Consider the following 15,738-nt stretch of genomic DNA (forward strand, 5'->3'; position numbering starts at 1 on the left):
ATCTAGTTTTTAGACATTGATCTAAATGTAGTATTCTTGGTTAAAATTAAGAAACAGTTTCACAATATAATTAACGTGTCATTTATGACTAAGAATCTTATTTTTGGCATTTACAGTACCACAATCTATACATCAAATTATAAACAAATATGCTAAAATCAACAAAAATCTGTAAATATATTTCAAAGGGACAGTGTGTACAAGACAGCCATAAAATCTCAAACAAGTACTGGCCATTTGCAAGTAGGGATTGGTATAATTATCAAAATTTAGAAGTGGAATCTTCTTAAAAATACCTAGAAAAATGTGTTTGATCATTTTATCTGATAGTTGATTAGTTAAACCTTTAAGAAAATACATTTTTGTACCTGATGCATAAAATCCCAATCATTATTTGGCACTTCTTTCTTGCTAAAATTTGTTTTGAATTCAACCCCACCACAAACAGTCAGTTTGACCCATGTGTGCTTATGATAAAAAAAAACATTTAAATACATTGTTGTAAAACTATAATAATGATATGTCCCTTGTGTTGCTTATTCCTTGTAGACTTTTTAAAGTTTTCATCTTTATATTTTCTTCAAAATTAAGCATTAACATCAGGATTCGGTTATGATGTTGTTTTATTCTATAAACTATAAATTTCTCCCAAATTTCAAATAGAAATATTGTCATTTAGAGCATTTATTTGCAGAAAATGAGAAATGGCTGAAATAACTAAAAACATCCAGAGCTTTCAGACCTAAAATAAGGCAAAGAAAACAAGTTCATTTATTCACAGTTTTCGTGCATCTTGGCATGTTCTCCTCCACCAGTTTTAGACACTGCTTTTGGAAACTTTATACCACTCCAGGTGCAAAAATTCAAGCAGTTTATCTTGGTTTGATGGCTTGTGATCATTCATCTTCCTATTGATTATATTCCAGATGTTTTAATTTGGTAAAATTAAAGAAACTCATACTTTTTAAGCAGCCTTTTATTTTTTTTCCAGACCTGCATGTTATTTGTATGACTGTCCTGCAAATCATACATAAAGTTCTACAAACACATGTACCACATAAATATTTCCTCATCATCAAAATATTAAATAAAAATGAATAAAATAATTCTGTGCAAAAAGGTTGATGTAATAAGAGGGTTGAAGTGACAATCCACATTTTAATAAAGTATGGATTGGATTACATGGCAAAGAGTGTTAACACCCCTGATTTTTTTTTTCTCCAGAAATGTAAATATTTCTCCCAGAATATTGTTGCAATTACATTTTTTTGTTATTTGCATGTGTATTTCCTTTGTGTGCATTGAAACAACACAAAAATAAAAAAAAGCCAAATTTTAATTTTTTTTCATGTTTTTTGTGTTGTTCTTGTACACACATCGTAGAGTAAATGTAAGGTATATAATAAAAACATGTGTAACTGCAATACTTTTCTGGAGGAAAAAAAAATATTTTCTAGAAAATCTTCAGGAGTGCCAATGCTTTCGGCCATGACTGTATCTGTAAAATATATATTTTTTATTGTTTTACATGTTTTACTCAAAATGATGTATTAACATAAATACATTTTATTAGGCTTTTTTATTTTTCCTGAGAGTCTTGTAAATTATACACACAGTTTAACAAACATGTAAAAGGATTATTCATGTCTACAAACCCTTATCATATGTGCACACACACCACTGCCCTAGCACCTTTGAACCTCCCACAGTGCGACAGGGTTGAATGTGACGAGGTTAGCCAAGACAGTAGCACCATATGATGTTTAGCACATTGTAAAATGAACAGTTTCTGCAGCATTATTATTTTTGTTTTCTGAATAACAGGGTTAAATTTAGAGTTTACTATTGATACATTTGACAGTAAAAAACATGTAATAGGTAGGTAAAAAAGTGACTTATTATTGTTTGCAGTCTGTCCTTAAAGAGACATGTGTGGTGTAATTTATTTATGGACTTTTTTGTCTGAGCTTTTTGGGAGGCAGTGGAAAGGAAAAACTCCAAAGGAGGGGAATACAGAAAAAGTTTTAGAAACACTGGGGCCAGCATTTTAAGAAAAAACTTCTGCTTGTTGGAGATCATTTCTGTTCTGAGTCAGACAATCTTCATTTTTCAATAAATCACATGGATTTTTAGGTAAGAAAAGTCACACATGATATTATTTGCTGTCTGTCCTTAAAGAGACGTGCGGTGTGATTTTCCTCAATGATAATTTTACAAGAACTGATCTATACTTTTTAAAAGGGGATAAATTGATTGGTGTAACAGGGTTGAGAAAAACCTATTAAATTACATTCAAGAGCTTGAGCAAGAAATATCCTATAACGCGTTTAGGAACTGCAACCATTTTTCTACAACGTTCAAAAGTAATTAAACAAATTATCTTAAAAGATATTTTATAGGCTTCATTGGCTATTCCTTCATTAATCCCTCATCAGTTAAGCAGGTAAAAGTCTAAAGCTGATACAGGGTTTGGCATTTGCATTTGGAAGCTGTTACTGTGATTATATAACAGACGGTTACAGGCCCTTCAGTGCAACAGACCAGCAGTAGGCTAATCAAAAGAAGAAATCAATCAGAGAGATAGTTTGGATCAATAAAGTTGTCAAGTGGGATCACAGCTTGCCCTCATTACTTCTTAGCTGGTGATGATACATTGTGAAAAATATTACTTATTGTAATATTTATTAATATTCACAAGAAATTCATTTATTCAATACTAAGCAATATACTAAGTATTTTGATAAAGTAACCAGGAGTAGAAGAGAGTCAAGCAAAACTTATCAACTATTGTTTTTTTTTTACTTTTACAAGATTTTTAAGTGAGAATAATGATATTTCAAACAAGCACATCTAGCTTTATAATTACACTCAGTTGCAAGAGACTGAACGGTTATTTACGATACGATCAATTTAATTAGTTTATATTATCTTTTTGAACTAAATACACAGAAATTTCTGCATCAAAATAAATATTATTACTGCAAATGTACAGTGTATCACAAAAGTAAGTACACCACTCACATTTCTTCAGATATTTAAGTATATCTTTTCATGGGACAACACTAACAAAATTACACTTTGACAAAATGAAAAAAATAGTCTGTGTGCAGCTTTATATAACAGGGAAGGATAAATTTACACTGTTATATAAGCAGACTACTTTTCATTGTGTTAAAGTGTCATTTTGTCAGTGTTATCCCATGAAAAGATTAAGACTTAAATATCTGCAGAAATGTGAGGGATGTACTCACGTTTGTGATGCACTGTATTTATGACTGCAATTGAGGTAAAATATATTAGAATTTATATGATGTTTGTGTGTTTGATCTATTTGTTTATTTATATGTTCTCTATTGTTTGATTAGATTCATCTCAGTTTAAAGCTATATAACAGTTAGGACCAATGCTGGTGATATAGATATAATTTATTGTTTCTAATGGGATCTTTCTTCATGTACAGTACCAGTCAAACGTTTGGACACACCCCTTCTCTTTAAATGTTTCTTCTATTTATTTTGTATTATTTTCTAAATTGTAGATTAATATTGAAGACTAAAGCATCTCTAAATATGTTTTATGCTTTAGCTTTTTAGGAGTAGCATCTTTTGCGTTGATGCCAACTTTGGCTGATTCTCTCAGAAGGGTTCTCCAACTGTTTTAATGACTTCTAGAGGTTCTGATCTTTTGTTAACTACTTTTTTCACTCTAATATGTCTCAAACCACCTTTGTTAAACTGCATTGAACTGTAAGTATTACATTTTCTACAAAATCTACCCAATTCTACAAATCTTATCAATAAAATGAACCTAAATTCATAATCCTGAATTCAACACTCATTTTGCTTTACTACAGCACAGATCAAGATTAATCGTTTTGAGTGTGAAGTTTATTGTTAATACAGTAAAGTTACTTTATGGAATGATACAGTACAGTGTAGAGCAACAAGCATTTGTGTCCAGAATGAACTTTGTAAACATGTGACAATCTTTAGAGTTCATTTCATGTAAATACTGAGACTCTTTACTGACGCATGTTAGCAAAAGACTCCCAGAGGGTGGTCAGCTGGGTCTTCAGGTCCTCAGCATAGGGGTCCAACTGCTTCTTCATCTCCTGGGCGTTCTGGGTCATCCTCTCCTGGAAGTTCTCAGCCATTGGGATCATGGTCTTCTGGAACTCCTGCATGTGCTGTTCCATTTTCTGCTTCAGCTCCTCAGCCTGGGGTCCGAGCTGGGCCTGCATCTCCATCATGGTCTTCTCCATACTGGCCTTCATCTCCTCGCTCTTCTGCAGCAGAGTGGCTTTCAGAGTCTCGGCGTCCATGTCTGCGTAGAGGGCCACTTCCTTCTTCAGCTGCTCCATCTGCTGCTGGACATTTGACATCACTTCCTGGACGTAGGGCTCCAGCTGGGACTTCACGGTGCTCATGTCCTGCTGCAGACGGACCTTCAGCTGCTCGGACTCCTGGAAAATCCTGGTCATCACCTCCTGAGTCATAGGTGTCATCTGACCACGAAGAACCACAGCATACTGACCGATGGCATCGGCACTCTCGGAGATCTTGGAACTGAAGAAAAAAGAATAAAAGAACTTTAAAAAGAAGAATAATACTCCTATTACTGTATTTTACAAATTTTAATCCAATGTTTAATTCAATGAATATATGTTAGGTGAAATTTTCAAAAAGCTTATTTTAAAGCTTAGCAGAAATGTCAAAAGTCCTGGGAAAGCAGTATCTAAATTGATTTTATATGATGTTTGTGTGTTTGATCTATTTGTTTATTTATATGTTCTCTATTGTTTGATTAGATTCATCTCAGTTTAAAGCTATATAACAGTTAGGATCAATGCTGGTGATATAGATATAATTTATTGTTTCTAATGGGATGTTTCTTCATGTACAGTACCAGTCAAACGTTTGGACACACCCCTTCTCTTTAAATGTTTCTTCTATTTATTTTGTATTATTTTCTAAATTGTAGATTAATATTGAAGACTAAAGCATCTCTAAATATGTTTTATGCTTTAGCTTTTTAGGAGTAGCATCTTTTGCGTTGATGCCAACTTTGGCTGATTCTCTCAGAAGGGTTCTCCAACTGTTTTAATGACTTCTAGAGGTGCTGATCTTTTGTTAACTACTTTTTTCACTCTAATATGTCTCAAACCACCTTTGTTAAACTGCATTGAACTGTAAGTATTACATTTTCTACAAAATCTACCCAATTCTACAAAAAAAAGCAGTATCTAAATTGATCATGAAGTGTAATGTCAGGGGGCAGCTTGAGAGTATAAGTTGTGAGGTGCTATCTTGTCAGTGAGGTTAAACACTGGCCAGTATACTCATAACAGCTCAACATGAATTACTTTTGTTAAAAAGTTGTAAGAGCATTTGAATTTTATCTGAATTGGCACTAATAATTATCACACTTTACTATAGGGTTTAAGTAAGTTTATAGATTCCCAATGTCCAGACCAGATCAACAGTTGATCACAAGATCAATCAATCAGGGAGAAAATAGTTAATCAACCATTATGTGGATAACCATTTGATTTTTGACTTTAGTACTTTTTTACACTCACTTGACTTCCTGTCCCATTTCAGACTCTCTGATCTTCTGCAGAATGTCTTCAGTGGTTTGAGTTGCCTTTGCGACGTAATCCCAGAAAGCGTTCTTCACCATCTCCATACTGGGCTGGGCCTGGTCCTGCCACATCATGTTGGCATTGCAGCCTTTTAACGGAAAAATGAAAAACCAAAACATTTGTTATATTATGATATTTTAATGTATATTATGTTTCTTCTGTAATAATGTTCCTTAACTAAATAAGTAAATATATGTGAAAGAACACTCACCAGCAAAAGCCACAACAGCGAGAACAACAAGGACCCTCATGTCTGCAGATCTTAGGATTTCTGAAAAGAAAAAGGTTAAATATGTTAAAATTAAATAGTTTTGAAACTCTGTTTTTTCTGTTATTTAAGATTTTTTTAATATATATAATCAGTCTCTTACCTCCTAGTTGCTGCTCAGAGTGAGTGTGCACTGAGGAGGTATCAGTGCTCTATATATATATGGACCGCAGAGCTGTGCTGAAGAAGACCAAAGTCCAAAATTCATCATCTCTCTTCTGCTGACATCAGTCCCAGTGCCATCAGTCATGCCACATCACACTCTCCAACTCAGCTAAACTCAATCAGATGAGGCTATCATAAGGTTAAGGGCTTTTTTGTAAATAGCAATTGTTCGTCAATTTTGTCCAAATGAAATCCAGGAACTACACAACACTCTAATTGGAGATTTTTAAATAAAGGGTATTGCCAAAATGGACCAGGATGAGTTGGTTGGACAACCAACACTTTATACAGTTTTACTATATACTAGGTAATCCCATGCTGATAATGTACCCAATCCTCAGTCAGTAAAAATTAGGAAAGTGTGGAAAGTGCAAAATAAAAACTGTGTATCTTATATTTACTTTACTTTTATTCCTTTGCAGGCAATAAACCTAAGATAGTCATGTTTTGTCTTGTCAGCTTCTTAATATACCTTTATTCCTCTCATGCCACACAGTTGAATCATGTACAGTAATCAGACAAATCATTGCAGATCGTTTTTGTTAGAAATGGATGCAGTCTGCTCCTGACTAAAGATGAAAAGGTCCAAATCGCCCACGACAGCAATAATGCAGAAAAGTACAGTCAGATCTAAGAGCAACATATGCTGTCTTTAAGACATCATATTTTCAAGCGATGTTCATGCTTTTTTTTTTCAACAAGACATAAGTCAACAAGTCATTAGATATCTTGGGTTCATGCTTTCTGTGATTTGTTTTCATTGCCTTTTCCATACTTTTCCAATTTTTATTTCTGATGTGTTGTGAACCTACATACAGGTTTATAGAGTTCAAAGGTTTAACATCCACTCAGGCCCTTTACAAGGATAGATACTGCCATTGATCAATAGAGGTGTGAGTAAGTCATTCAGAGTTATTGTTTCACCACTAGTTCAGTAGCAGAACTGATGCAGCGGTATGTCATATACAGATCAAGAAGAGTGAAAATCAATAATTCTGTTTTGTATGTTAATTGTATGTTTATCAGTGTGTTCAGTGCACAGAATGAATACTGAACTCACTGGAATACAGGGTTTCGTCTATTACTTATTGTAATGTTTAAAAATATTCACAAGCAACAAATTTATTTGATATGATATATGGTGTGTGTTTGATCTATTTGTTTATTTAAGCAATATAACACACAATAGAACACTCGAGGCTGTGATGTTATTATACCTCTTTTACAAAATTAATCAGGAAAATATAAGACCCTCAAAAAATGTAAAATAAATATGCTTTACTATGGAGTGTGCCAAAAAGTAGTTCCACAATAAGTGAACTGTAACAGAACTGTAACTACAAAATGGCGTATGGTTTATACGTTAGCTTGAAATCAAAATTGGGGGTTAACAGGATAAGAAACGTTAGGACTGTGAAATAATGCTGAAACCCCCTTCTCTCCTGCCCCACTGAGTCGTCTTCATGCGAAAGCTGTGCTTTTGTGAGCATTTTTCCTGTTTTGCTGGGTGTTGTTGGTTATCTAGCTGGATTGTGGTTAGGTTGGCGTAGCTTGCTTTAGCTTAGCATTAGCTTAGCCTAGCCTGGCTGGTTACCGTTGAGGCTGTAAGACTTTAGCCGATGTTACTGATGTATTTTCTTTCTCTTTTTTCCACAAAAGACGAGCCAGTACTGCAAGCAAGTGTGCCCTGGCTGGGCGCTAGTCTGCACTAGGCTAATGCTGCTGCTGCTGGTAGAGGTGATGATACTGAAATGTCTTGTGTGTATATGTGTATATGTATATTACTCGACAACACGTCCGCAGAGTGATACAGATGTAGTGTAAGAAGGCCGTGCTGTTATCACAAATATCAGCACGGTTAGAGCATTACTCAACCAATCAGATTATGAGGTCAGAAAGAACTATTCTATAATAAAATGTTATCTATTGCATGTTTAGATTAATCTGTTAGTTTAAAGCTATGTAACATTCAAATTGATGTTGGTGATATAGATATCTTTCATTGATTCTAATGGGTTGTTTCTGTATGTACATTACCAGTCCACTACAGCAACAATGTAGAAAAGAACAGTCAGATATAAGAGCAACATATACTCTTAAAACATTGTGTTTTCTTTAAGAAAACATATGCTCCAGAGACATTCATGCTTTTTTTTAAACAAGAGAGTGCCAAACCAAATGCTGCACCCAAACCGACATGGCTGCTGGTGAAGAGGGTATGGGTACTGGACTGGTCTGTCTGCAGTCCTGTCCTGTCCTCAGTAGAGAATGTGTGGAGAATTTTGATGTGATAAAAGTGAGAACGTTGACCCTGAAGTGTTGTACACATTAAGATGTTTTTGCATGAATATTGGGACAAAATAACACCTTAAACTCTTCATAGTATGTTTACCTCTGTGCCAAAGCATATTTCAAGTGTTGTGGGAAGGAATAGCAAAATTATAAAGTGCTGCTGGCATAAAATGTGAGAATAGATGTATTGTAACAAATAAAACTAAGTTGGTTAGGAAAAAGAAATAATTCGATATCTTGAGTTCATGCTTTCTGTGATTTGTTTTTATTGCTTTTTTCCATTCTGTCCCAAATTTTATTTCTGATTCAGGCTGTATGTTGTGTGTTGTGGACCTACATACAGACTCCTGCAGTTCAAAGGTTTAACATTCATTCAGATGCTTCAAAAGATAGATACCGTCATTAATCAATAGAGGTGTAAGTAAGTCATTTAGGGTTATTATTTAATTTAATATGATTAGTAAATGAAGACACCACTGGATCAGTAGCAGAACTGATGCCAATTCTACCATTGTTTCATCATATGTCATATATAAATAAAGAAGAGGAAAGATCAGTAATTCTGTTTTGTATTGTAATTGTATGCTTATCAGGATTTTCAGTGCACAGAATGCTTATCTCACGGGAATGCAGGATTTCATGCCTTAGTTATTGTAATATTTTAAAACAAGCAAATACACTCATTTAATAGTAAATACTTGTACTTTTGATAAAGTATCTATATCTATAGCAAGTTTAGTTTAATCTGTCACTTCAAAGCTATGCAACATTCAGAATTGATGTTGCTGAAAGAGATGTTCATAGTTTCTAATGGGATGTTTCTTTATGTACAGTACCAGTCAAACGTTCTATTTATCCAACTGTTTTAATGAGTTCTAGAGGTGCTGATCTTTTGTTAACTGCTTTTCTTTCACTCCAATACGTCTCAAACCACCTTTGTTTAAGTGTATTGAACTGTAGGTATTACATTTTCTACAAAATTACAATTCTACAAATGTGAGAAATGTCCAGTTTAAATCTTATCAATGAAATTATTCTAAATTCATAATCCTGAATTCAACACTTTTCAACATTTAACATTTTGCTTTACTACAGAAAAAACCAAGACTCATCGATTTGAGTGTGAAGTTTATTATTAATACATTAAAGTTACTTCATGGAATGATACAGTACAGTGTAGAGCAACAAGCATTTGTGTCCAGAATGAACTTTGTAAACATGTGACAATCTTTAGAGTTCATTTCATGTAAAAACTGAGACTCTTTACTGACGCATGTTAGCAAAAGACTCCCAGAGGGTGGTCAGCTGGGTCTTCAGGTCCTCAGCATAGGGGTCCAACTGCTTCTTCATCTCCTGGGCGTTCTGGGTCATCCTCTCCTGGAAGTTCTCAGCCATTGGGATCATGGTCTTCTGGAACTCCTGCATGTGCTGTTCCATTTTCTGCTTCAGCTCCTCAGCCTGGGGTCCGAGCTGGGCCTGCATCTCCATCATGGTCTTCTCCATACTGGCCTTCATCTCCTCGCTCTTCTGCAGCAGAGTGGCTTTCAGAGTCTCGGCGTCCATGTCTGCGTAGAGGGCCACTTCCTTCTTCAGCTGCTCCACCTGCTGCTGGACATTTGACATCACTTCCTGGACGTAGGGCTCCAGCTGGGACTTCACGGTGCTCATGTCCTGCTGCAGACGGACCTTCAGCTGCTCGGACTCCTGGAAAATCCTGGTCATCACCTCCTGAGTCATAGGTGTCATCTGACCACGAAGAACCACAGCATACTGACCGATGGCATCGGCACTCTTGGAGATCTTGGCACTGACAAAAAAAGAATAAAACTCTTTATAATGTCTTTTGGACAATTTAATGCAATTTTTTATTCACTGAATATATCTGAAATACAATTTCCAAAGAGCTTATTTTAAAGCGTAGCAGAAATGTCAGAAGTCAGGGGAAAGCAGTATCTAAATTGATCATCAAGTATAATCTTAGCGGCAGCTTGGGAGTGCTTACGCCTGTATAAGTTGTGAGGTGCTGTCTTGTCAGTGAGGTTAAACACTGGCCGGCATGCTCATGGCAGAGCAACATGAATTACTTTGGTTAAACAGTTCTAGTAGAAAGATCCCTTGAGTTTTATCTGAATTGGCACTTGTAATTATCACACTTTAATTATAGGGTAAGTTTAACTACAGGTTAAATTTAGATTTAACAATTCCCATTGTCCAGAGCAGATCAACAGATGAACTCAAAATTAATTAATCAGGCAGAAATTAGTTAATCATGCCATTTGATAGTTGACTTGAGTACTGTTTTACACTCACTTGACTTCCTGTCCCATTTCAGACTCTCTGATCTTCTGCAGAATGTCTTCAGTGGTCTGAGTTGCCTTTGCGACGTAATCCCAGAAAGCGTTCTTCACCATCTCCATACTGGGCTGGGCCTGGTCCTGCCACATCATGTTGGCATTGCAGCCTTTTAACAGAAAAAAGGAAAAACAATTTTTTTGATATTTGTGTGTTTATTATGTTTCTTCTGTAATAATGTCCCTTAACTCAAGTGATTTTAAGTGAAAAGAACACTCACCAGCAAAGGCCACAACAGCGAGAACAACAAGGACCTTCATGTCTGCAGGTCTAAGGATTTCTGAAAAGAAAAAGGTTAAATATGAGTTAAGAAACTCTGTTACTCTTCTGTTATTTAAGATCTTTTTTATTTTTATATAATCAGTGTCTTACCTCCTAGTTGGTTTCAGAGTGAGTGTGCACTGAGGAGGTATCAGTGCTCTATATATATGGACCAGAGAGCTGTGCTGAAAAGACCAAAGGTCAAAACTCATCAGTCCCAGTGCCATCAGTCATGCCACATCACACTCTCCAACTCAGCTAAACTCAATCAGATGGGGCTATCATAAGGTTAAGAAAACATTTAAGAACATCTGTTTTGCAAATACCAATTGTTCTTAGAATTGTATTTTTGTTAGAAAAATAAGAATATTCTAAAAAGTCTAGTCCAGTACTACAAAACACCCTAAACTGAGATTTTTCAATAAATAGGCCTCGCTGGAATAGTGCAAAATAAGTTGGAAAACAAACACTAAAGTATTACTGTAAAATATTTATATATATTTTTTGGGATAAATCCTTTGCTGATAAAGTAATCCTAATGTAATCCAATCCTAAATCAGTAAAAGTTAGAACATCTTTGAAAAAAAAAATCATAAATAACTTTTATTTAATTGCAGATGATAATTTGATATATTGGGTGCATGCTGTGATTTGTGTTTCTGTGATCTGTTTTATTGCCTTTTCCATTCCCAATTTTTATTTCTGATTCGGGCTGTATGCTGTGTGTTGTGGACAGGCAAACAGGCTCCTACAGTTCAAAGGTTTTACATCCACTCAGATCCTTGAGAATCCTTGAAAAGAATAGACACTGTCATCATTAGAGTTGTAAGTAAGACATTCAAGGTTATTCTTTCATTTCATATGATTAGTAAAATAAGACACCACTGGACCAATGGACCAGAACTCAGGCCCAATCTACCATTGGTTCCATAATATGACATACAGATAAAGAAAAGCGAAGATCAGTATTTCTGTTTTGTATGTTAATTGTATGTTTATCAGTGTGTTCAGTACACAGAATGCTTATCTTACTGGAATACAGGGTTTCATGAGATACATTATACATCACCCAGTATAGACAAATCAGCTTCAAACCAAATTTAAAACGTAATTCAATTTGATTAAAGGTTTGTTTTGAACTGTATGGTTTTAGTTATACTGCATATTTTATAGTGATTTAATGGCAAATAGCAATGAATAAACTGTTTAATTTTTACTGTAAGTGTACAAATTACACTGGGCTAAAAGAAAAAAAAATCTGGTAACAATTGTTTCAAGCTAAAATATATTACATCTATAGTTTTAAATATTATTATATTATTTAACAGTAGTCTAACATTAACTTTTGCTGTCAGCATACATTTTACATCAACTCTACACTTCGATTTAATATTGAAAAGATTCAGTAAAATTTAATATGATTAAATAGTTAAATAGTTTTATTTGGAGTATCCATGCCCATAGCTGTGTTCAGAATCATTCCCTATTACAGAAATACATAGACCCCATCCCACTTCACCCCCTTGGCCCTATCCCTCAGGCCTACCTCTCTGTTTTGTGCGTTTACATCTACGGGTAGGGTGTCCTGATTCTTGTTAGACTGGAGGGGTAAGGGGGAGTGTTAGGGTTACATGACATGACAGGATTTTTAAGAGTCACATACAAAACAGAGGGCTATTAAAATCACTGGCAAGATGGTGGCTAAAGCGACCAAAGAAAAACACAAATATTTTTTATTTTTACAGTATTTTAAAATTACAATAACCACTATTATTATCATAGCTTAATGTATAATTGCAATGTTTTATTGCCATTTCCTTTATAACAAGCATTAAAAATCACACTAAAATCGCTATTCGTTTGTCTCAGTAACTAAATAGCTAGCTAATGTTTCCATTCCACCTTAAATGGTGCAACAGATGGCAGAGGCTGCAGCATTTAAGGTAGAATGGAGAAATAAAATAAAATATAATTTCTGCTTCCCATAAAAGAGGAATTAAGAAAAAGACAATAATTTATTGCTGCATCACCTGCCCACTTTCTTGAGAAATACAACGCCCTAAAGTTTACTAGATAACTCCACATTTTATTCCTTATGTAAATTACCATAGAACACACACAATTCATTGCAAAATGTAGTGTACATTTGATGTATGCTAGAATTATCACTGTATACCACAATGCAATGCAGTGGTGTTGTATCAGAAGTCCTCAGAGCGGCACAAACAAAATGGTTTGTTGTTTGGTTGTTCTCTAGTGATTTTACTATATTAAATGCTTTATAATTAATAATAAATGAGTTAATGAGTGAACTATTCTGAACACACTAATATTTGTAGATATTAATTTAAGAAATCACTAAACATGTAACGAGTATGCGCACCTCTGGCCAAAATTGCCTTTATTGTAAACAGACAGAATTTCAGCTAACAAAGAACGTTATAAGAACAATTTACAACATCCAGGAAGATTAGCCTTTAACATTACAAGAGTAATATTCCAGAAACGTCCCGAATATCTGTGACATAATGGTTTGCATCTCAGCGTTATTAGAATGTTATTCTCATAAATCTCACAGCTAGATGAATGCTAACATGGAAACATTAAAAGTAACATTCACAAAACTAAAAATGAAAATATTGATGTTGCGGCGACGTTACCAGAACGTTTAAAAGCATTAAATAAAAATGTTCTAAGAACATCCTAAAAACTTGACAGATTGAACCATCTAAGTATGTTAAGAGTAACGCTCAGAAAACATTCTACTAACCAAAAATGGTCAATTATATCATGAGTCATTGAAATGTAAAAAGAAAGACAGCCAGTCTTTTAGCTTGTGCTAAATGCTAGTGGTCATTTACCTCAGCCTGTCAACATTAAGAAAGCCTTCAGTGAAGATGTAATATTTATATTCAGGCACGAAAAACTTTATTTCCTTCTATTTGTTTAACTAGAGAACCACTGTCTGTCATCCAAACTTTTATTTACTTCCTGCCACCATTCTATGGTAATGCTCCGCTATACAGCAGCTAGCATTAGCTACACTGAGGGAGAGAGAAACTTTGGAGGAGTGAACCTTCCTAAACTAGTAAGTTAAGCATTTCATTACCAACATAAACAGTTAGCACATTACATTCTAAAAGGTTTAACAGGTTTTGTAAATTGGCAACATTTAGTTAATAACATCAGAAGTTTTGTGTAAGAGTAACATTACTGGATAATCTGAATAGCTAACTAGCTAACCTATGTTATGTGTGTTTGTGATAAGGTTCATTTAGGACAGCATTACTATTATTTATCCTTATTAGCATTAACATTACCATCCTTCAACATTGAAATGTGGTTGAAATATGGTTGAATAATGTCTGTTGTTGTTGTTTTACCAAAAGATGTATATTTAGAGAGAGAGAGACTATAAAAATAAAACTGTTCATTTTTCATCATAGCATAGAGTTTTCTTTCCTCTTCCATACAATTTTAACATCCGAACGTGAGATATGGTTTATTAAAGGTTGAACGTACAATGTTGAAACAACATTGCCATATCAACATTGATTTACTTTTCAAAATCAACACCAAATCCAACCTTGACCTTGACATAAGATCATCGTTGATTCAACATTGAAATTCCAGCTGGGTATGTTCTTTAATAAATGTTTGTTAATGTTAAAATATATACAATAAACAAAATTTGTGACACATACAGTGTCATTTTACAGTACATTATTTATTGTTTTTCATTTACAGTATTAAAATGAATGCATTAATGCCCTTTAAAGTAAGTCTTGCTGTGATAATGCAGCTTAAGGTTACAGTACAGTGATTTTTACTGCTAATTGCTGCCAGCAAGTTATTGTACATTTCTTTTTACAGTACAAGCACTGATCTTATGAGGTTGATTTACAAAAATGAGTTAAAGTTTAGCTCAAGCGACTGTAAGGGCCATGGCAAACACTTCAGCTTGCATCAGCATGAGGTTTTCCACTGTGGATTTTGAGATGTATTTAAATTTTGGTATTTAACTGAATTCATTCTTCATGCTACTGTTAAAAAGTTCTCTGTGCAACTGCAGCCAGCACAAGCCCAAAGCTGTTCTATCCATCCCCATGTTTAATGCTTGGAAAGGTGTCCTTGATAAAATGTGTCAGTCCAGGGGTTCTCCAGAGGTAATAAACTTTTGCATGCTACTGTATTATACACACTGTAATATCTCAACATAGCAACACCAAGCTGAAACAAACATGCTGATGTTATGATAATATTCAATAACTGAATCAGGCTTTAGCTAATGTTAGTGTCAGGATTAGGATCAGGATAAATGTTAGGAGTAGGTTTAGTTTGGGATCAGAATAAGGATAAGGATTGGGAATAAATATGTTTAAATCAAACAACAATTTTAGTCTACTTCATGTAACATATTAAACATACATCTATGTAATTTACAAATAGCCAGAATCCAACAAGAATAACTGCATTTAACAAGTCACAGAAATACTGTGGATATAAAGAACATGTAATGATAGAACCAGCATTCACTACTGACAATTTTTTAACTACATTTATTAAATGGTAATGAAAAGTAATGTACAATGGTAAATAATGGGTCTAAATATACAGAGTTTGGAATAATATGCAATATGAATAATATAATATTACAATCAGCTGTAACCATTTTGAAACAGGAGTTGCTGATGAAAGCAGGCCGTGCTAATGAGCTTAAAAGTGATAAAAGATTGATGATTTAGAGTTTAGCTGAGTT

General features: G+C 34.4%; 2 protein-coding genes across 2 annotated transcripts; both read right to left on the reverse strand.

The window, feature by feature from the left end:
- Positions 1–3,869: 3,869 nt before the first annotated feature.
- LOC125799485 (apolipoprotein A-I-like) lies at positions 3,870–6,039 on the reverse strand. The gene is made up of 4 exons (XM_049476341.1): positions 6,013–6,039; positions 5,853–5,912; positions 5,579–5,729; positions 3,870–4,565 (listed from the first exon to the last, which is right to left on the reverse strand). The coding sequence occupies exons 2-4, from the start codon at positions 5,890–5,892 to the stop codon at positions 4,022–4,024; spliced, it is 735 nt and encodes a 244-aa protein (XP_049332298.1). The 5' UTR covers positions 5,893–5,912; positions 6,013–6,039; the 3' UTR covers positions 3,870–4,021.
- Positions 6,040–9,479: 3,440 nt separating this feature from the next.
- LOC103038834 (apolipoprotein A-I) lies at positions 9,480–11,158 on the reverse strand. Its single transcript, XM_007258285.4, has 4 exons — positions 11,091–11,158; positions 10,939–10,998; positions 10,677–10,827; positions 9,480–10,173 (listed from the first exon to the last, which is right to left on the reverse strand). Exons 2-4 carry the CDS (start codon positions 10,976–10,978, stop codon positions 9,630–9,632), a joined length of 735 nt encoding a protein of 244 aa, XP_007258347.3. The 5' UTR covers positions 10,979–10,998; positions 11,091–11,158; the 3' UTR covers positions 9,480–9,629.
- Positions 11,159–15,738: the final 4,580 nt, after the last annotated feature.

Source organism: Astyanax mexicanus, chromosome 3 (assembly GCF_023375975.1).
Source record: "Astyanax mexicanus isolate ESR-SI-001 chromosome 3, AstMex3_surface, whole genome shotgun sequence".
NCBI classification, from domain to species: Eukaryota; Metazoa; Chordata; class Actinopteri; order Characiformes; family Acestrorhamphidae; genus Astyanax; species Astyanax mexicanus.